The 23,397-nt window shown below is 41.1% G+C and overlaps 1 protein-coding gene across 1 annotated transcript in view; it reads left to right on the forward strand.

Moving 5' to 3' along the window:
- Nucleotides 1-781: 781 nt before the first annotated feature.
- LOC135216396 (transmembrane protein 50A-like) overlaps nucleotides 782-23,397 on the forward strand; it is a 63,595-nt gene continuing 40,979 nt past the window's right edge. Inside the window, exon 1 of the mRNA XM_064251680.1 lies at nucleotides 782-1,047. Coding sequence (XP_064107750.1) covers nucleotides 940-1,047 — 108 coding nt within the window. The 5' untranslated portion in view covers nucleotides 782-939. The remainder of the gene's footprint in view (nucleotides 1,048-23,397) is intronic.

Raw genomic sequence — 23,397 nt, forward strand, 5'->3', positions numbered from 1 at the left:
TTCAGCTGTTAAAGGATAAACGCCACAATGACTACCGGATTTTTGGTCCGAAACCACCCTCTTGGTGCTAAGTGATTTTTTTCTGTCACCAGCTATGTATTAACAAGTAAAGGATCGATACATACAAATGTAGTAATACTACAAACGTAAGTGCTCCATAAGATAAGGAGAGACTCTTTGGGCTGCGTTAGACTTAAAGCGGATATACCACCTGCTAAACAATGTAACTGACCTTAATTGGCAGGAGGACTTTTGTTTTTAGTGCACTCTCATATCTGTTTAGGTATCTCTTTCGGCTATAGAAATTAAGCCTACCAGCATAATTACAACACCACAGAACTTCAAACATCTCGAATCAAAATGATTTAATGAATGAACTTGCGTGCAGACCTCTCCTGATAATGTATGATTTTTTTTCAATTTCATTTATATTACCATGCTGTTATCTTGAGTTTTCATAATTACAAGATATGACGAATATTTGTGCAATTGTATATTAACTTGATTATGACTACACGTTATGTTACCACATAAAAAAATATATACTGGTGTTCGAACCTGTTTATGGTGACTTAACCTGTAGCTGAAGTTATTGAAGTTATGTCACAAAATACAGAGCTTGAACCTCATTACCGGAAGTATTTTATAGAATTAACGTGTCATATGATTTTATTAATTTTCTTCCAAATTCAATAAACAATTGTCAAATTTTAATGTTAGGTACCGTTGTAAGCCTGTAATGCTTGACCAAGATAAGTCATTCGAACAGGTAATCTAACGTCAACATCCCTCATACTGTCTGACAACAAGAGGTTACCGAGTTCCTCAACAAAGTCTGGTTAGCCCCTCCAGGTTCGGGTCTTCGTGTCTTGTGATTATCGGGAAGGAAGCGCTTTGAAATAAGTTTCCGTTGACGGTGGACTTGAGATTAAAGGAAAAATGCCGGGTTGTTGTGTGCATATTCCAGAGAACATGCCTGCTCTCTGCGAAAACTGGGATCCGAGCGAGAGGAGAAATTTTATTGCTTCAGTCGTGTCAGGATGTCTTGTAAGTTGCCATAGGTAGCCTGCCTACTAGCTAGGTATCCCTATTGTGGTATTAGTTACTTAGATTTATATGGCTAATGAATGACCAAAGCCCATTTCTTACGGCAGTTTAGACATTATAAAGGCTAGCCTTAGGAGTAGCCTTCTACCCAGCCATTACAATAGGCTAATCCAGTGATGGAAAGTGTAGGGTAAACAATCGAGTGGACTACCTGGGCCAGCCTCGCCCACTCGTTGACCCACCTTCCAGAATAACACATCCTGACATCGGAGATGGACACTAGGTAGTCATGAGTCATCGGTCGTGGAAGCAACACCTCGAGACCTCTTTCTTCTCGAAATAGCTATATAGGGTAAAACATCACAGCAAGCCAAACAGGCCACCTACAATCAACGTTTGCCACCCTCCGAAAAAGTACATTATAACGCGTCCTGACACCGGAGATGGGCATCAGTCGCGACTTGTTGTTGGTGAAAAACGGAGCTAAAGACCTCTACTCTCCTTTCGAAGTAAGTATTTTCTCCAAAGTTAGAAATTAAGGCCAAATTTTAAGATTTAAACAGAGGGGACTGAAAATGGCGCCCACGGCAGTGGAAATCTCACCAAAACTCTTTAGAAATTTTTACTTACAACTAAAAATGTTTCGAAGATTGACGCCATCTCGATGTTTACGGAGTCGCTTGTGTCAACAAACTTTCCATTTCCTGTGATAAATCCGCACACCACTTGTACCCACAGACGCTGGAGCACTTTTATCACAACAATCGAAACACGATTTCTCACCAACAAACAAGCCAGGAGTAAACAGCTGTTTTGGTAGAAGATGACGAGAAGCGTGCTCTTAGCTAATTTTTAAATAAGTAGTAAAACATCAATATTTTACATATTTATGATGATTAATTTGAAAATATTCATTATTGAAAAAGTAACTCGACTCTGACTCAAATTTAAGTAATTATTTTTCTGAATTAGAACGTTCTTTTAAGTTCTGTATTATGACGTCACGACATCTTGACTTTCGTACCTATTGTAAATAATTGCTATACTCAACTGTCATTGCAGAACAGTTTATCAGTTATTCATGCAGATTGTTATCAGCTATACATGTAATTGTTATAATCGTAATGCGCATATATATCTTTATTATTTACTTTTTGGATATATGAAGATGTTTTACTGCTGGATTATCGCCGTAGTGTGATGCAATCGTTTTCGGTCCATGGGCCTCTGTCTGTTTTCGCACCATAAGAAATTATGGGGCCGAATTTGCAATGACCAGAAAGTCGTTAAAAGAGGAAAGTTAGCATTGAGGGGCATATGTTTTGACTGAGAAAAATACAAATTTATTCAATAGCTAGCTTGTAAAAAAAATACTTGGTTATAAAAACTTGATTGACAACTAAGCAGCATGTCTACTATGGGTTTCAGAGACAGTGCAAGCACGTTTTTGGGCAATACCTATTTCTGTAACGAACACTCGTAACAGAACGAGATTTTGCTATAGTGCATTACACCCAGTGCCGTAATTTATAAGGGTATCGTGAATCACTAATCGTAAAGAATAACGACACTTGTCCTTGTACCAAGAGACAAAAACTCCATTATGCAGAAATGGATACGAACACGCGTATAAAGCTCCACCTACCCTCCCCCCCACCCCCCCCCCCCTCCACCGCCATCCCTTTTCTTCTTCGTTCCTCCGCCTTCCTTTCTCTCTCTCCCTGTTGCCATTCGGTATGTGTTGACCCTCCAAACTGGGTATAAGACTACACACAAAACGTTGAAATTGGTGAAATTAGGCTATGTATTGGAAGTATATATACATAAATATTAAAGCAATTTTATCATTATTGCATTACTATGACAACTAGAATTCATGGAAACAGTTTATAATAATGGAACGGCGTATGTGTGAAGCCTCCACTAATGTGGCAACGATGATTTTGCCATTCTTAGCATGCAAACATTAAAGCATGCAAACATTAAGGGGGCCGGCCGGAACCACTATATACAGTGGTATAGGGCGAAAAATGCAAAGTCATGAAAAAATTCATGGAGCTTCATATGGCAATTGAGAATACGTATACGAAAAATATTTTCGTCAAAATTTCTTACTTTCGTAGTTACAAGGTAATTAGTAAACATAACTCAATAAGCCTAAAACATTCATCCGTACAAGAAAATGCAATATTTCTTCTGTTATCGTAAATTTTGATAATTATTGGCAAAGAAATTGTGAGAAATGGCATCTGTAGAGATTCCGTGGCTCGCAGAAGCGAGTATCTGGTTCAACCATGAATCAGTGCGACCATAGACTTTAAGTAGATTACTTGTCGAGTTTCACCTCGTGACTTTCGCTTGCTTTCACGTATGTTTATGTATGTTTTGGCAAGAAGTTCATCATGCCAATGAGGAAAAGACAAGGAAAACATCTCGCTAACATACAGACGAAGAAAAATCGCTCTAGCATTATTACAGAATATCATAATATACGCGTAGTTAGTGAAGAGGGAGGGGAGGGTTGCTTAGTAACGGCCCCTTCTTGCCTGACAGCACACGTCACACTATGCCCAAGGCTACGATCTTTGAGCAAAGAGATCTTCATTTATGATAAATAACATAGTTTTGGTTTTTTAATACCCAAAATGGACTATGAAATTCATAATAATCATGATTTATTAAATTGTCTTTGTAAAAAGAGAGTACATCTTCGAGTTTCACCTGTGACATTCTCTTGCATTTATGTTTGTTTATCTTTGTTTCGGCAAGAATGTCATCATGCCAAAGAGGAAAATACAAGGAAAACATCTAGCTAACATACAGAAGAAGAAAATTTGCTGTAATAAGCCGAGTTAGTGAAGGGGAGAGAGGGGGTTACGTAGGAAGGAGTGCCCCATCTTGCCTCAAGCAGTGCCCCAGGCTACGATATATGAGCAAAGGGATCATCATTTATGATTAAATTATGATAAATAAAATAGTTTTGGTTTATTAATACACAAAAAAGAAATATACATTCATAATAATAATTATTTATTAACATTGTCTTTATAGAAATACGAAGGAAAACTTTGAACGCCCGTATCTCAAAACTATACTTATTGACCTTCAAAATCTATCTTCTCGCTTAGTTTTAAAGCTATAACATTGGAATTTGGTATATAACTCAGAAAGACATTATAGAACAGTCAAATAGAGCCCTTTTTTCCAATTTTTGTTTCGTCTTTTTTTTATACATTTTTTTCTCGTGATTTATAGGGTTTATTTTTTTACCATATTGAAAAATTCATATCTAGCAAAAAAATGACTTTTAGAAAAAAAAAACACTCCATTTGATTGGAGGTCTACATCAGGTCCATATATGGTAGTAATCCCAGGTCTTAATATTAAATATCAAGGGAGGAGATATAATTTGAAAAGTGGTTATTTTCGGGATAAATCGCCCTGGCGTCACAAAACCGAAGGTCAGAGGCGAAAATTATATGCGGTTTGGAGATGTCCCAAGTCACCTTATTAAGTGGTATGAATGTCAAAGTCCTGTCGTTAAAAAACGGCATTAGCCGGCCGGCCCCCTTAAAGGTTACATTTATTTCTGGCATACGATTATTAAAGAAATTCAAAATACTAATAAAGGACTGAAATCAATGAAAAAGTGCTAGCAAAAACAAAAAAGCAAAAAAAAAAAAAAAAAAAAACGTAGTCGTTCCTCTATGCACTTTTCCGTATTCGTTCCTCTATGGTTTTCGGCAGCCAGATGTACGAAAACGTTAGAAACATTTGATTTTATCTACTTTAGAAATATCTGTAATTTTTCGGGGTAATTTGGTTGCAAAAAAGGGATAATATACATGAATTAATTAAAAATTTTTAAATAACAAAGTAAATTTAAACTAAATAACGAGTAAAGTAAACAGTTTAGGGAATAAAACTTTGCAGTTTCGTCGTCTGTCGTCGTCTGCTGTTCGTAATTGTGTTTATGGCGCGCGCGCTTAGAAACCAGGAACAGCATCGGGTTTAAAGTGCAATGTGGAGTGAACTGAGACCAAAATGTGTATAATAACAATCAAATAAGCACTGGAGTTTCAGTTGTGATGGCAGTAAGGATAAAAACCGCTGATTACAAGGTAAGAATGAATTCAGTTCCAACCATAACCCCGGGAATAACAAGTTTCATACTTTCACTAATATAGGCAACAAAATGTTGTTTTATTGTGCTGATTACAACTGCAATCTTGAGTAAGATCAATAAACGTTACATATATACGCTAACATTGTTCAAATGAGTGCTGGGAAGGCTGGGGAAAGATGGTGGCCGTCACTGATGAGAACCGTCCATGCAAAATGTAGCCGCCATATTGGATTTCAAAACTGCCTTGAAAACATATTTTACGAAGAGCTCACATGCTTATTTTAGTTCGTATGGGGCTTTCATATATCACATTATGTTGACGAAACTTCAGTCTTTTAAATGGTATGCTTAGAGTTGCAATTGTATTCTTGTTTCACCAATTAAATATCGAGTGAATAAGACCAGTCCACCGTGATGAGGGTTGGCCTGTCGTGATATTCTACCCTAGGGTAAACAAATGACTGGACTGGCCAACCCACCGACTACCGCGTTTGTGGCCACCCTCCGTAAAAGTATTATCGCATTTAGGGCTGAATGATGTTAAGGTGCCAATACTTTTATCCCTAAGTTTCACAATCCATTCATCCTAGGTATACAAACTTGAAGTCTTTTATCATAATCCCACCTCCAAGTATTTGTCCCTGTCACTGAACGATAAAGTGAATGGGGTAACTACAGGTGAGTGAGCTGTATCCTGCCACTCTCTTAACTACTACAGTTGGCCACCATCATTCTTAACTTCACAAACTGAACCAGCTGTCACCAAAGGTTTTTCATATAAAAGACTGCAGGATTAGGGTAAATAACCGTAGGGTCCAGAGTGGACCATGTTCGATCAGTGTGTACAATCCCAAAAAAAGTACATTATAACGCGTCCTGACATCGGAGATGGGCATCAGTCGCGACTTGTTGTTGGTGAGAAATGGAGCTAAAGACCTCTACTCTCCTTTCGAAGTAAGTATTTTCTCCAAAGTTAGAAATTAGGGCAAAATATTACGATTTAAACAGAGGGTAGTGAAAACGGTCTCAAACGTACTGAAAATCTCACCAAAACACGTTCAACATTTTTACTTACAACTCGAAGTATTTAGAAGATTGACGCCATCTCGATGTTTATGGAGTCGCTTGTGTCAATAAACTAACCATTTCCTGTGATAAATCCGCACACCACTTGTGCCCACAGACGCTTGGGCACATTTATCACAACAAACGGAAAACTTTTCCTCACCGAGTAAACAACTGTTTTGTAGAAGACGACGACGAAGCGTGCACTTCAATAATTTTTTAAATAAATAGTAAAACATCAATATTTTACATATTTATGATGATTAATTTGAAAATATTCGTTATTGAAAAAGTAACTCGATTCTGACTCAAATTTAAGTAGTAATTATTTTTTGGAATTAGAACGTTCTTTCAAGTCCTGTATTATGACGTCACGACATCTTGAGTTTCGTACCTATTGTAAATAATTGCTTTACTCAACTTTCTTGCAGAACAGTTTACCATTTATTCATGCAGATTATCAGCTCTTCATGTAATTGGTATAATCGTAATGTGCATATATATCTTTATTATTTACTTTTTGGATATATGAAGATGTTTTACTGCCGGATTATCGCCGTAGTGTGACGCAATCGATTTCGGTCGATGCGCCTCTGTTTTCGCACCATAAGAAATTATGGGGCCGAATTTGCAATGACCAGAAAGTCTTTACAAGTGGAAAGTTAGCATTGAGGGGCATATGTTTTGATTGAGAAAAATACTTGATTACCAAAAACTTGATTGACAACTAAGCAGCATACCCACTATGGGTTTCAGAGACAGTGCAAGCACATTTTTGGGCAATACTTATTTCTGTAACGAACACTCGTATCAGAACGAGATTTTGCTACAGTGCATTACACCCAGTGCCGTAATTTATAAGGGTATCGTGAATCACTAAACGTAAAGAATAACGACACTTGTCCTTGTACAGTAAGTTCCAGAAGTGAAGCGACAAATCTCAGAATTGATCGTACTTCTATAGAAACTCATGTGGTTGCCAGTTACTATATTTTATTCCAATTATTGTCATCATATTTATCTGATAATACGAATCAGTGATTAACTGTATAAGCGCACAAAGTATTTCCCCAGTGAATGATCAATGTTAGTTCAGTAATTGTTTATTAATAGAAAAAAAAAGAATTTCCCCAAAGAAACATCCGCGGCTTCCAAAGTGTGATATGAAGTGTTCACCATAGAGTGGCAGCAGGAACCGTGTGCATAAGCATTGGCCTACTATGAGATTCAGGGCTTCTGTAACACGGTTTTTTCGCAATAACTTTTTATCTATGCATTTCATAAATATAACGTTTATTCAGAATACATATTATATCTACACATAAATTTTGACTGTATTCTTCATTACGTAGGTTGAATACATTTGGTACTTACAATGTAAAAGTGACCTTTTTTGAAGACGGGCCAACTTACTCAGAGAAAAGGTTTCGAACGCACTCGTTACGTAACTTATGACAGTATTTCTTCCCTCTTTCTCGATGGATGATTGGCTATACGTAACGAAGGCTAAACCTCTGGCAACAATGACATACAAATTTAAATACAAGCAAAGCAGTACACCTTTATGAACTCTGGAACCTCTCCACTGATAATTGTCATAATGAACAAACCAACAAAATATGTTAATAAATACAAACACACTTCGATTATTAGTCTAATTCCCAAAATAGGTTTCCTAAGAAATTACAGTCTACTTTATAGGTCACAATCAGATTGACAAGATGTAGGGAATATTTGGTAATTTTCAAAAACATAGTAGACAAGCTTGATTTGACAACTGCTATATCCAATGTCAAGCAATTTTTATTTATTGGCTATCTACCTATTTACTGAAAAAAATAGCCGGTACCGTATTTTGGCTTTAAACCTTCACCAATAATTATCGTCAGAATGATGACTTCATGAGGCTCCACCCACTTTTGCCTCGTTATAATTCAGGATAACACTGAAGGCTACCATGTGCACTGTTGGATTAGAAAATTTAACATCTGTCTATAAAAACTAATTTCTCGAGTAGTTGTAAGAAGTGCTAAATGATCCTCAAGGATCCCAGCAGTTGACCTCAACGTTTAATTCATGTATATACTGCTATACTGTTGCGGCACTACCGCTACAGTAGTATTACTACGCTAGGACTGATACCCCACTCACATCTATGTATCGTTCCGCCATTCATAAAGTATTTGGGTTTCAGAGCCAATGAAGTTTCTGTCTGGTGGATGGGCGGGGCAACATTTCGTCAAAACGGGTGTTTACCTTGCTTACGTAATGAATGTTTTTCGACTCTTGGCTCGTAATTATTGGCCATGGCGTCGGCTAGATCATTTTTACTCTATAAAAATTAAAACTATCGGGTTTAGGTTATTGATAATGCTGACAAAATTTGCGTGTGGTTGTAAAATATACTTATGTCAACTTTCAGCTACATCCGATGCTTTGACAAGGAGCAAAGTCCATAAAACCGTGTTACAGAGACCCTGAATCTCATAGTAGTATTTGTAAATAAACTTTCCACTTTTATAGCGTTATATCGAAAGTTATTATGATTTCTTTTGATAAAACACAGAGAAGTTCAGTATCTGATTAAATGAAATATAAATAAGACAAGTTGGTGTAAAAAAAAAAAAAAACAAAAAAAAAAAAAAAAAAACGAAATCCAAGTTAAGTGCGCGTTTAGCGTTGGTTACATGGTTAGGCCTAGTTCAAGAATCAAAGAAATATATTTTCCAGCTTGTTAGTTAACCCTCTTACGCCGAAGCCCTAAAAATCAAAACGTCTCCCGTATGCCGGGCCTGGTTTGGAGTGAGCGCGGAAGTGGAAAAAATAATTTTTTCAAAAAATCACAGCGCGCATAGTTTTGAAGATTAAGAGTTCATTTTTGGCTCCTTTTTTTGTCATTGCCTGAAGTTTAGAATGCAACCATCAGAAATGAAAAATAATATCATTATCATATGTAAATAATGCGATATATGGTAGCGAAAAAAAAAAAATCATACATAATTGTATTCAAATCATGCTGTGCAGAAAACGGTCAAAGCTAACCAGTTACTTTTTTTTGCGTTGTATTGTACACTAAATTGCTATCATTTTGATATATAATACATTGTAAAACAATAAAAGCAACACCGGAAAAATATTATCACAAAATGATGTACGAATTCGTAAAGCGCGGATGTAAAAAAATATTTTTTTCAAAAATTCACCGTAAATCTCAATATTGTTCTAGAGACTTCCAATTTGTTTCAAAATTAAGACAAATGATTGAATATTATGATACTGCAGAGTTTTAGATTAAAATTGCAGATTTTAACCATTCGGACGAGTTAAAGGGTTTGACCCGAATGTCGAAAATTTTTATGTATATTTTTTTTTATATGCACATATTTCGGAAATGGGAACAGCTACAACCTTTAATTATTTTTTTTGTATTCTTCATGAATTTGCGCACATTTTGATATATGAAACTCTATAAAACGGCTAATATAAAAAGGAGAAAATATTAGGATAATGCGATCTACGCATTTCGGAGATTTTCGGCCGCGAAGCAGCGCGCGGAGGGAAGAAAGATATTTTTTTCAGAAATTCACCATAAATCACAATATTGTTCTAGAGACTTCAAATTTGTTTCAAAATGAAGATAAATAAATGAATATTACTAAGCTGTAAGAGATTTAGCTTACAATTACGTTTTTCGACCATTTTGATTGCGTCAAAGTTGACCGTACGTAGTTTTTTTCCAATTATCGTAATTTATATGCAGATATTTCAGAAATGAGAAAAGCTACAACCTTTAATTATTTTTTGTTGTATTCTTCATGAATTTACGCACATTTTGATATATGAAAGGTGTAATAAAAACGGCTAATATGAAAACGGAGCAAATATTAGGATAATGCGATCTACGCATTTCGGAGATTTTCGGCCGCGAAGCGGCGCGCGGAGGGAAGAAAGATATTTTTTTCAAAAATTCACCATAAATCACAATATTGTTCTAGAGACTTCAAATTTGTTTCAAAATGAATATAAATAAATGAATATTACTAGGCCGTAAGAGATTTAGCTTACAATTATGTTTTTCGACCATTTCGATTGCGTCAAAGTTGACCGTACGTAGTTTTTTTTCCAATTATCGTAATTTATATGCAGATATTTCAGAAATGAGAAAAGTTACAACCTTTAATTATTTTTTGTTGTATTTTTCATGAATTTGCGCACATTTTGATATATGAAACTCTATAAAACGGCTAATATGAAAAGGAGCAAATATTAGGATAATGCAATCTACGCATTTCGGAGATTTTCGGCCGCGAAGCGGCGTGCGGAGGGAAGAAAGATATTTTTTTCAGAAATTCACCATAAATCACAATATTGTTCTAGAGACTTCAAATTTGTTTCAAAATGAAGATAAATAAATGAATATTACTAGACCGTAAGAGATTTAGCTTACAATTACGTTTTTTGACCATTTCGATTGCGTCAAATTTGACCGTACGTAGTTTTTTTTCCAATTATTGTAATTTATATGTAGATATTTCAGAAATGAGAAAAGCTACAACTTTTAATTAGTTTTTGTTGTATTTGTCATGAATTTCCGCACATTTTGATATATGAAACTCATAAAACGGCTAATATGAAAAGGAGAAAATATTAGGATAATGCGATCTACGCATTTCGGAGATTTCGGTGGCCGCGAAGTGGCGCGCGGAGGGAAAGAAAGATATTTTTTTCAGAAAAAAAACTTCACCATAAATCACAATATTGTTTCTAGAGACTTCAAATTTGTTTCAAAATGAAGGTAAATAAATGAATATTACTAGGTCGTAAGAGATTTAGCTTACAATTACGTTTTTCGACCATTTCCATTGCATCAAAGTTGAACGTACGTAGTTTTTTTTTCCTTTTCCCCAATTATCGTAATTTATATGCAGATATTTCAGAAATGAGAAAAGCTACAACCTTTAATTATTTTTTGTTGTATTCTTCATGAATTTACGCACATTTTGATTATATGAAAGTGATATAAAAACGGCTAATATGAAAAGGAGCAAATATTAGGATAATGCGATCTACGCATTTCGGGAGATTTTCGGCCGCGAAGCGGCGCGCGGAGGCAAGAAGAAGGATATTTTTTTCAAAAAATTCACCATAAAATTCACAATATTGTTCTAGAGACTCCAAATTTTTGTTTTGTTTCAAAATGAATATAAATAAATGAATATTACTAGGCCGTAAGAGATTTAGTCTTACAATTGCGTTTTTCGACCATTCGATTGCATCAAAGTTGACCGTACGTAGTTTTTTCCAATTATTGTAATTTATATGCAGATTTATTTCAGAAATGAGAAAAGCTACAACCTTTAATTATGTTGTTGTATTCTTCATGAATTTGCGCACATTTTGTATATGAAACTCCATAAAACGGCTAATATGAAAAGGAGCAAATATTAGGATAATGCGATCTACGCATTTCGGAGATTTTCGGCCGCGAAGCGCGGCGCGGAGGGAAGAAAGATATTTTTTTCAAAAATTCACCATAATCACAATATTGTTCTAGAGACTTCAAAATTTGTTTCAAAATGATATAAATAAATGAATATACTAGGCCGTAAGAGATTTAGCGTCCAAATTGCGTTTTTCGACATTGATTGCATCAAAGTGACCGTACGTAGTTGTTTGTCCGAACGTAATACAAACCTCGGGTTCCTTTAACAATAGGAGGTAAACTAGCGGCAGCTGGGGACGGTCGTTAAGCTCGACAAGGGGAGAACGGAGTTAACGCTTGTCCACGAGCGTGTGCGCGCACCGCGCGCCGAGAGGTGAAGAATCACTTTTGCTTTCGGCCGCGGGTGTGAAGGACGTGTTCGTCATCGCTCTCTGCCCGCTTCATCGTCGTATTAGCTTTGTTTTATATTGTGTTTTCTACTATGGTTTGGTTTTGACTTGAAAATGAAAACTGTAAGTACACTGTTTCATTTCATTACTTAATTATGAATCAAAAACATGGAGCTAGCGCCGTAGAGACGGCGATTTCCGCTCTTTTCATGAATTGAAACCCTTTGAATTATGTCTCGGTGGTCCGAGGGCGGCGCGCACTCGCGCCGAGTCATGTATTTGGACGAAAGTGTGTAATTGAAAGATGTAAGTACTCTTTTTCATTATATTTTTGCCCTGTGTGTTCGTTGCGAGAGCTGTTGCGCTCGGCAAAGAGCCTCTTATTTGTATGAATAGAATGCAATGAAAGTGGATTCGCAATGCAGTTTTTTCTTTCATTTGCATTTATTTAATTGCATCAAATTAAGTTTGGATCAATTTCCGCCTTACACTCTCCCCACCTCTGGGAATTAATCCTTACGATTTATTGCTTCTGTTGAAAGTGAAAATGCAAGTGAAAGTATTGTTCATTTGTTCATATATATTAGATGGCATATATTATAATGGATCAAGTTTCGCTCTTACCGGGAATGATTTTTCCCTCTTTCAGTCTATGAAGTGAATCGCAAGTGCAGTATTCTGTTTCATTTTCATATTACTTTTCACTGCTGTGCGGGGGGTAGGGGAAGCGAAGGCTCCGCGACTCCCTTGGTATCAGATCTCGTTCTTCTTTCATGCCCCCCCGCCCTCAGCTTCCTCGGTATTTTGTTTTAGGGTCTTCCTTCCGTTCGGGGTGGGGCATGTCCTCCCCCCAGTGCGTGAGGAACCCCTCTTACTAATCTGTCTTGCTACAGCAGGTTGCTACGCCGCGGGAGACGACTTGGACAGGTATGGACCCACTTCGGCTGCAGGCGTGCCATAGCATCCACGATCTGCTGCAGAGTCTAGCGAGGTCTGGGGCGGTGACCTTGGAGGGTCTCCACTACAACCTCACGGCCGCTTATGTGCTTCCCCCCGCCTGGTCTACAATCCCCATGCTGTGTCCCGGGTGACGCCGTTTTTCTGCCGCTTCAGGGGGCTCCCCCGGTCGCCGCCGTACGAGAGGGGTTATGCGCCGCCGCTGTGTTTATCTTCGTGTTGCCTGCCCCGACTTTCGCTGTCAAGCAGCTCGCCCCGGACGGCCGCCAGTACCCCGCTGGATGCCGATGGCTTTACTGAGGCGATGGCTGGCCTGCCGTACCTGTCGCTGATGTGGTTCCGCTTACTGGGTTGGCTGTCCCTTCCTGTGGTTTACCGCGTGCCGCTGTTCCCTGCCGTCCTAGAGCTGGTTGCTTTGTTCCTGTCGCTCCTGGTTCCTGCGCCTGTCCATGTCTGGCCTGCCCATGGGTGTGTCTTCCCCAGTCCCAGGTCCTTAACAGACAGGTGTCAGTCGGGGCCGTGTTGCTTCGTCAATAGCGCCCGACTACGGCCTGGATGGAGGATCCACCACTTGACGACTGTCCTGAGTGAGCTGGACGAAGAGAAGAGGGAGGTGTCATCTTCGTCTTCGTCGTTGCCTGCCTCTCCCCTTCGACTCAAGGGCCCATAAGCCGAAGAAGAAGGCTGGCTCCCCCCCCCTAAGAAGTCTCCTTCGGGAACTTCTAAGGGACCGTCCCACACCGGTGGGACGGAGGAGGTCCTTCATGACTGTTTTTTTTTTTCGCTCCTGCTCTTCGGTAGCGGGGCCCGTCTCCCCTCCGTAAGGAAGAGATAGACGGTGACCAGAGGAGTATCGGTTAGGCTCTGGGTACTTCCCTCGCCTGGTGCTAAGCGGCGACTGCCGCACGGCACAGCCGTTATTTTTTTCCGGCTCGGTCTCTCGTTAGCGGGGAGCATCCCGAGTGTACGCTTCTCCCTCGGGAGACCGCTGCAGCCAAAGTTTGGCGCCAGAGCCCTGAGTTCGCTCGGGGCGCCAAGACCACGCACGGCAGCAGTAAGGAGGCCGGCTGAGAAACGCGCAGGTGACTCCGTCCAGGCCAGCGGCCGCTCTCGCAGCGACCAGATGGTAACCGGTTTTGTATATTCCCCTAAGAAAGACCTCCTTCGGGAACTTCGAAAGGGCCTCGTCCACATTCCGGTGTGACGGGGGGGTTCTTCTGGTGGTCCTCCTGTTCCTTGGGGAACGGGGCCCGTCTCCACCTTCTGAGAAGAAGAAGAAGACGGGGACCAAGGGTGTGTCTGGCGGAGACCGCTGTAACCCCGACCTGTCCTTGGCAGCTCTGCTGCTAGCCAGGTACCGGCTCGGTTTCTAGTAAGCGAGAAGTTACCGACGTGTAAACGATTCCTCCTTCGGGTGACCGTGCAAGCCAAAAGTTAAGGACGGCCTGAGTTCGCTCAGCGTCATGAACGAGGCCACGGAGCAGAAGACTGTCGAGAGCCGCTAAGGTGACTCTCGACAGGCCAGCGCGGACCGCTCTCGCCAGCGACCAGCGGTACCTCGGGTGGACGTGACAAGCCTCTGACCGGCCACGGGTTGAGGCTGGGAAAGAGGTCCCCCAGGTCCCCTCGTCGACACGGTACCAGCCTCAGCTGAGGTACCAGCGCGTTTGACGGCCGCACGGAGACGCTCACCGGTCTCACGGCGAAAGCGAGCTCTGCAGGTCACCTGACGCCGCTCCCACGGAGGTCGACGTGACCCAGTTGAGCCGCTCGCCACAGGTGAGCGGCACGGCCAGGCCTTGACAGATCGATCCCACCGCGTGTGTTGGTGGATCGGCTGCCAGCCCCCCACGGCCGCTGGTCCTGCCAGCGAGGGCGGCGGGGAGCGTCAGGTCTGTCTCTCCACTACCTTCAACTTCCAGGGCTTACACGGGAATGAGCGAGGGGTGCTAGATTGATCGTGAGAGTGTTGCGCAGCTCACGATACCGTCACGATCGCCGGTCACTTGCCACGTATGGTCTTAGGGACAACCAGGACGTAACGCGCAAGTGATGGGAGGCGACCGCCGTCAGGGGTGGAGAGGCGGTGGTAGCGTCAGTGTCTGTCTCTCCGATACCTTCAACTTCCTCGGCATACGCCAGGAAGAGCGAGGTATATAGGAGTGATCGTGAGAGATGCGCGCTCAGAATCACGTCACGGACGCTGCACGTGCAGGTTGGTCTTAGGTACCAACCAGGAAGTGTACGCCCGCAAGTGATGGAGGCAACCGTCAGGATCTGTTGCTGGTCCTTCTCTGAAGGAGGAGGGGTCCTGGGAGCTGGCTCCTTGTTGAGGGACTGGACGGTCCTACTCTCGCAAGACGCTGTAACTTCCGAGTCTAGAGTAACTGTACCCAGGTTATTGCCCACTGATTCGTCAGCACAACGACCGGGGGGGAAAGGATACGCCACTCCCACCAGCGAGCCCATGTTCATCTGCTCGAGTCGTTTTGGGGCCGAGAGGGAACCCAAACGACGGTGGGTCTGACGCGATCGGAGCTTGATTATTCTGTCTTGAACCAGAGTCTACTCGTCTCCGGACCCAAGAGGCTCTCTCAGTTCTGGCCCGGTCGATCAAGCTACTTCCACCTACTCTACGGCGACCCAGCGGCGGTTCTACGTGTCTTCGGACACCGTAGTTAATACTCCTTCGGTCCTCCTGAGAGGTTTCGGACCTCGACGAGGACTGGAATGAGCGGAGGACGGTATCGGCTCTCTCTGCAGGTTGTTCGATCAGCCGCCACCCAGACGACGTTCACAGTGGCGCAGACCTTACTACGTGAGAGTTCGTAACCCTACTCGGGGAAAACGTTTTTTTCTCTGACGATACGTTTCCCAGACTCTGAGAGGTTGCGGCGATGCTGACTCCTACTCTTCTCCAAACTGCTAGTTCCCACTGGGAAGAGCGAGCGAGTATCCAATCCTCCCCCATTCCCTCTCTCATACGGCTCGAGGGAAAGGGGAAGGATCCTACAGAGATTTCTCTGTAGGATCCCACGTTGGGGACTGCGCTACCGGGGGAACTTCGGGGTCCTACCGACGTAAGCCCGGTCGCTTGAGGAGGGATCCTGGCCCCATTCTCGTCTCTACGGGAAATCGAGAGGACCACCAGCCGATATCGTTTGACGAAATTCGGTCGGGGGTTTTCGCAGACTGCTTAGATTCTACGGAATTTCTAGCGCATCATAGTGTTAGAGTTTTTTTACGATCTCCAAACACTTAGGCGAGAACCCACGGTCAAGTGAGCGAGACGAAGAATCCGAATATGTTACACGATAATTCGGGAACTCGCTATGCTCGATTCCTGGGAATTTCTAGCATAGTCATAAGGGACTGCTGCGAAAGAAGATATCTCACAGTAGGCGGACCAACATGGAATCAGAGAAGAACGGACGCGAATATCGTTTGGCCGGAACTATCGTCTAGTATTCTGTTCACCATTGAAGCTTTCCTTCGGAGGGAAGATTCTCCTCACTCTTCTTAATAGAGAACGAAGGTGGTCGAATCTACAATCCTTATTTGTTTTCTTGAAGGAAAAGAATGTAGGAGGAGCGATCGTTGTTCAGGAATCCTTACAAATATACTACGTATATTAACCTCGCGACATGATTCTGCTAAAGCAGTGAATGGTACGAGGGGTAGGCGCATACTGGTTATTCTACGGATTGCGACCTTAGACGAAAAAAGTATCTAATTGAAACTGCACCCGGGTTGCCTGCAACCTCCCAGGAGTTTCCAGTTTCAATTGTATATATTATGGTGTTGTCACAACAAACACATTTAAGCTTTATATTTACCGGGAAATTCGTTTTTCGCTTACATTAATTGCCAGAGCCATATCTTTTTATGCTCGGTGGTTCTAGCCGAACGCTTTCCTTCGTGGAAATGATTACTTGGCAACTCAGGATGACGAGTCAGCGGACAGTACTGCGTATGAAATTGCCCGAGGCTATTTCAGTATCAGCTGACCGCTTTGAGCTAGGACGGTTGTTATGTCTTTCTCACTGCTTTGATTGAAATAACAAAACCGTATATCTGCCCAACAATCACCGGACTAAGTCTCCCTGAGTAACGTGGGATTCTCGCATTACATGAATATGACCATATACTGCTTGAGAAAGCTAGTATATCATCGTCCTTCGGTATTGCGAGAATTTAAACAGAGATATACTATTAGACTCTCATCTTTCTGTTTACCGCACGGTAACAGAATTCTTGTACTAGTCTCTGGCTGCATCGTATCCCGATAATGCGAATGATTTTTGCGGAATATGAGTTTGTCCTCAAAATATCTTGTATTCGGAGTGTACAATTGTCATTGTTCACCCCGGCATAGCAGATGTATTGAAAAAGACATCGCCCATATCCCACACCTGCCAGCTCTAACCTTCCAAACGTTCAGCCATGAGAAGCAGTTCTTCAAGGGCTCTCCCCTGTGTTTAATTACTGAAGAACGCCCCGCGTTCAGTGCACAACGGACAGCAAATGAAATGGCGGTTAGCGTTTCAGTCATTTGAAGCACAGTATGGAATTCTTGACGATTCCTTCTCTCATTCAGCGGAAGACGTAGGTTGCATTCATTGCATACCTTCGTCTTCAACGGTCCACATAGTGTTGTTTCTCCTTAAGCTGAGATTCAACGTCTATGAGATTTCTTGCCAATCAGGACCTCGGTCTTTTGAAGGCAATTGACTTTCGCCTTTTGAGCTTATGACATTAAGAGAACATCGCAGCGCCGTCCCCGGCATCGGTGACTAAAAAAAATATTTTATTTGTTGGTCCTCAGCATAACTCTGTAAAGGCGAAGGTTCACGTTTACTTACCCGGATGCTTGACAACTTGCCTTCTACTGATTCCGAACCAGCAGTCGGCAGCTGTCAGCAGCGCCCGAGTCAGTTACGAACTATGCTATTGGACTTAGTTCGGTTGTTCCAGAGCAATCATTACTTCGTTCTTAATTATGCTTCCAGTATGAGTACTGTACATAACCAAAGTCGAGAAGAGGGATAGGTCATCGACTATTCCCCTTCTTTTCGTTCTAGGTAAACTCGCATGACTTCTCTTGCGAAGTCAAGCCACAAAGGGATGGGGATTTGTTGCGCTCGATTTTCGTACCGATCTTCGTAGCGAAGACTCAGATACCCCTTCGGTAAAACTGACGATTGGTTCGAGTCCTTCACCAATACCTCCCTAATGGACGTCACCGCCTCCGATACGAAGGCTATGCTGCTTTGTCCTGTGAAGATGCGACGGAGGCTGTCTGAAGAAAACTCGACACCCAGGATGAGGTGTGGACGCCTCTTCATCATGCTCTCGCGTTCCGCAAAGACACTTCCTCCGTGCGGCAGGTAATGAAGGAAGGGCCTGGTCCAACCGGAACGCAATGCACCTCCTTCTACTCAGGATATTGCCCACAGTTCCTTGGATCTTTTTCCTTGGGAAACCGTGGTGCGTTGCTCAAACACGTTGTGTAGTTACCCCCAGACCCTAGCAGGCTGAACAGCATCGAGTCCTGGGTGTGACCGTAAGAATGGAATGAGGATAATGAGAGTGTGACTGGCTCCTCTTCCCATCTTTTTCTTCCCTCTACCTTTGGGTAGAGGACACGGTCGTCACCATGCTGGGTAAGGAATGACGAGATGCAGGGAGCTACTCAATAGAGCAAATTTCTCATCCCTTTCAGTAGGGATAGGGAGTAAATATCCACCCACTTCCTCCAACAAGGGGGAGGAAGTGGAGACAAATTGAGACAAACCCATCATTTTATGATTGTCTATTGCAAAACAGGAACAAGTTCTTGCTTGCTGGTACGAAAGAGATACCGCTTGCCCTCTCTCTAGGTACTTGGCCAGAGGTCGACCATTGCTCGCGGTGCACACACGACATCGGGGACAGGGGGAGGTTAGGAATCCCTCCTTGCTCTTACGACCAGGGCGGCACCCAGGGTTGGACGAACACCAGTCTGTTCACAAAAAAGACTCAGATTCTCCCACCAAGAAGTGAGTCTTCCTTATTGTATAAAGGACGAGGGTTTCGTATGACGTTATCGGGAACAAATGGACAATTTGTCGAAATTGCATTTTTCATAACTATACAAACCTGAGTCCTTTACATATAGTCCCACCCTTCATGCCACCCCTCACTCTGCAAACTTTTTGCAGGGCCTAAAGCAAAAGTTATTCTTCACCACCTCGGGCGCGCGTGCGCGCGACGATCGGACAAGCAGTTAACTACAGTTCTCCCCTTGTCGAAGATACGGACCGTCCCAGCTGCCCGCTAGTTTACCTTCCTATTGTTAAAGGACCTCAGGTTTGTATAGTAGGAAAAAGGCAATTTCCGACAAATTGTCATTTTTCCAATTATTGTAATTTATATGCAGATATTTCAGAAATGAGAAAAGCTACAACCTTTAATTATTTTTGTTGTATTTATTCATGAATTTGCGCACATTTTGATATATGAAACTCCATAAAACGGCTAATATGAAAAAGGAGCAAATATATCGGATAATGCGATCTACGCATTCGGGAGATTTTCGGCCGCGAAGCGTGCCGCGCGGAGGGAAGAAAGATAATTTTTTTCAAAAAATTCACCATAAATCACAATATTGTTTCAAGAGACTTCAATTTATTTCAAATGAAGATAAATAACATGAAGATTTATAGACTTTATGATTGCTCTACCCAAAAAATACCAACATAAAAAAAAATTAAAAGATATAGATATATCTATATATATATATATATATATATATATATATATATATATCCTATATATATATATATATATAATATATATATAATATATATATTATATAGTATATATATATATTATATATATTATATATATTATATATCTATATCTATATATTTATATATATTTATATATATTATATATATATTTATATATATATTAATATATTTATATATATTATATTATATTATATATATATTATATATATATATATATTATATTATATATATTATATATATTATATATATTATATATATATATATATCTATATTATATATATATAATACATAACATACATACATACATACAGTACATACATACATACATACATCCATACATATACAGTCGGCGCAAAAACAAAAGCGAACGACTCCTATATATTACTGTAATAAATGCGTTCGGACTTTTCTTGCGATTTCCGCCCGAGAAGTATTATATTTTCCCCAATTTACGTTCGTATGGCAGGGCCTCTATTGTCTCGCTTTGTTCGGTACCATGAGTTTACTAAGCACTCAGTGATACTCAAGCTGTCCCGAAGGTCGGATGTTAAGTGTAGCGCTCCTGCCCCCTTCACGCTTTCGTCACGCTACCTTTGGCGCTCTGCGCGTAGCCAATGAATTATGCTTAAAATTCCTTATCTTGTTAAGAAAGCAGAAATTGTGACCTTATGGAAAACTGGCAAGTCATGTCAGCATATTGCAAGAGAGCTGGGAATCTCTAAAGCACCGTCTCATTGTGGATGCAAACCGCTCCAAGACAGGAGACCTTTGATTCATCACTGAACGGAAGGAAAGCTCAGGGAGGCAACGAAAAAGAGCTACAAAAAGAAGGATAACCCTTTTAAAAAGGATTGTTATGGAACATCCATCAATGCCAGCCAAAATTTTGAAGTCTCAAACCTGATCTGCTTAGGAAGTATCTGAACGGACTGTGAACACGATTTGCAGAAAGACCTTGGTCTCCCATGTCGTGTTGCAGCAAAGAAAGCCACTCCTCAATAAGCCTATGAAACAAAAAAAGGATGGCTTTTATGCAGAAAATATTGAAGTGGAAGACTGAAAAGGATTGGGGGAAAGGTTAGTTTTTAGCGATGAATATACTTCCACATTATCATAGAGTGGCAAAAAAGTAATGGATGGCCCAAGGATCTAACCGCTATTGCACACAAATACACAGTTCAAGACGGTGAAACATCCAGCTTAGGTGATGGTCATGGGGATGTTTCAGCGGATAGGGGGTACGTGGGGGATTATATTTTCTCCCAGAGAGCTCGACAATGAATGGAGAGATTTATGAAATGTCTTCTAGAAATGAATTAGTCCCTTACAAGGAACTTTTGGGCATTCGTGTATTTATGCAAGATGGAGACCTTGCCACCGATTTCACAAGGGTCACAAACCTTCATAAGGAATTTAATATTCAGGAAATTGGACTGGCCAGCAATTCACCAGATTTAAACCCCAAATTGAAAATGCTGGCATACATGAAACGGAAACTGAAGCACTAGCAGATGAGAAAACGTCCCTCCCAAAATTGAAAGGGATGCCATCCGTAAATTTTGGTTTGAAGACATGGATGCACAATTTGTCAAAGATGTAGCACATTTCAATGCAAGAAGGTTTAAAAGCTGTACTCAAACTAATGGAGACAAATGTCTAAGTATTTGGAAAACAAAAATATAAGTGAAAGTAAAATTTTCCCTTTTATTTTCCTTTTTTATAATAATGCTATGATATGTTTACAAATTGGTACAGGGGAGCGTTCGTTGTCTTTTTTTTCTGCACCGACTGTGTGTCTGTGTGGTATATATATATATATATATATATATATATTATATATGTAGTATGTATATATATGTAATTATATATATATGTTATTATATGTATAGATCTATTGTATATATATGTAATATATGTATATATATGTATATCTAGATTATATTAATATATGTATATATTATATATATATGTATATATATATATATAATATATATATATATATATATATATATAGATATATAATATATATAATATATATATATATATACATATATCATATACTATATATATACATATATATAGACATATAGATACAACATTATATATATATACATTATTATATATACCTATATATATATATCATATTATATATATATATATACATATTATATATATATATATATTATATATATATATATATAGATATATATAATATAGATATGTGTGTTTATTTATTACATTTTCGATTCTGGTACGAATACACAATAAAAGGAACGCAGGTGACACTTTTCTTTTTTGATACAATGAAAATCGTATTCATGCATAGATACTGAGATATAAAAACTTGAAAATAAATAAAAAAAATAACTATACAAACAAATGCAAGAATACTCACTCCTAATCCTGACTTCTTCGTTCTAATTCTTGTTTTCTCCCCTCTCCAATGAAAGAGTCTTGCATTTTTTTTCTCTCGACATGACGAGGTCTACAGGTGGAAGGAGGGAGACGCGCCCTTACGGCCGCCTCGGGATTGGGCGCGGTCCCGTGAGCCTCCCTTTGGACCGCCGCAGAGTCGCCACTCCAATAGAAGCCACACTGTAGGTATTTCCGGTCACACTTCCCGAACCTGCATAGAGCAGATCTTGAAGGTGAGTACAGAAGAACCGGGTGTCTCTCCTTCTGCCATTCAATGGCACACCCGGCAACGTTTCTGCCTGCGCCCTTCTAGGAGATCCAGTGTGTGATCCCCCGGCATTCAGCCGACACGGGAGTGTCCACTTACCCGACGAGAAAGGGGCGCGGGTGGGGGAGTCAGCAGCAGGGCGGCGGCAGCAGGGCAGCAGCAGCCCAGGGGCTTGCTCGGCAGCAGGGGCGGCGGCAGCAGGGGCGTTCAGCAGCAGGGGCGTCGGCCAGCAGGGGCGGCGGCAGAAGGATGACCGGAAGTAGGCACCCCTAAGGTCTGCCCTTTCTCTATGGGGTAGATCTACAGCTTGGGCAGGGGGCAGACATGAAAAAAAAGGCCAATCATTGATCAAAGTTGAGAAGGGTTCCCCGCTGCCTCGAGAACTGTAAGGTGGCTTCATCTCCGTAGAGCGGGACGTAGTACCCACAGTCTAGTACGTAGGCATTTGGAGGGCCAACTGCAGAATGTATTTCGGAGCTTTTGGGGCCATCTTTCCTGCGTTCTCCTGGCGAAGGGACTAATATTGGATGAGTTGATCAAAGATCAACTCCTCCCATGGCTATTGGGAGTGCCCAAGACGGTTAGGGCGCTCGACACGAAACTGCTCATACACAACTCGGCCCTGTTGACGCGTCTTCTCTCCGCTGCACGATCTCCTCTTTGGACAGGTTGATGGCTCGTCGTAATCCATGGGATATGAGTCGGACACCCTTACAACAGATGACGAAGACAGGCTCCATTCCGCCGCCCACTGTAGGTCTCTCTTTGCCAGATGTTGCTGATCGGATAGGTACCTCTTGAGGGAATTAGGGGCCCACGCACCAACCGAAGGGTACCACTGACTGTGAACACTGCATCATACAGTTCCGGGCCAGGATACCGATTATAATAATTAT

Source organism: Macrobrachium nipponense, chromosome 6 (genome assembly GCF_015104395.2).
Source record: "Macrobrachium nipponense isolate FS-2020 chromosome 6, ASM1510439v2, whole genome shotgun sequence".
Lineage (NCBI taxonomy): Eukaryota > Metazoa > Arthropoda > Malacostraca > Decapoda > Palaemonidae > Macrobrachium > Macrobrachium nipponense.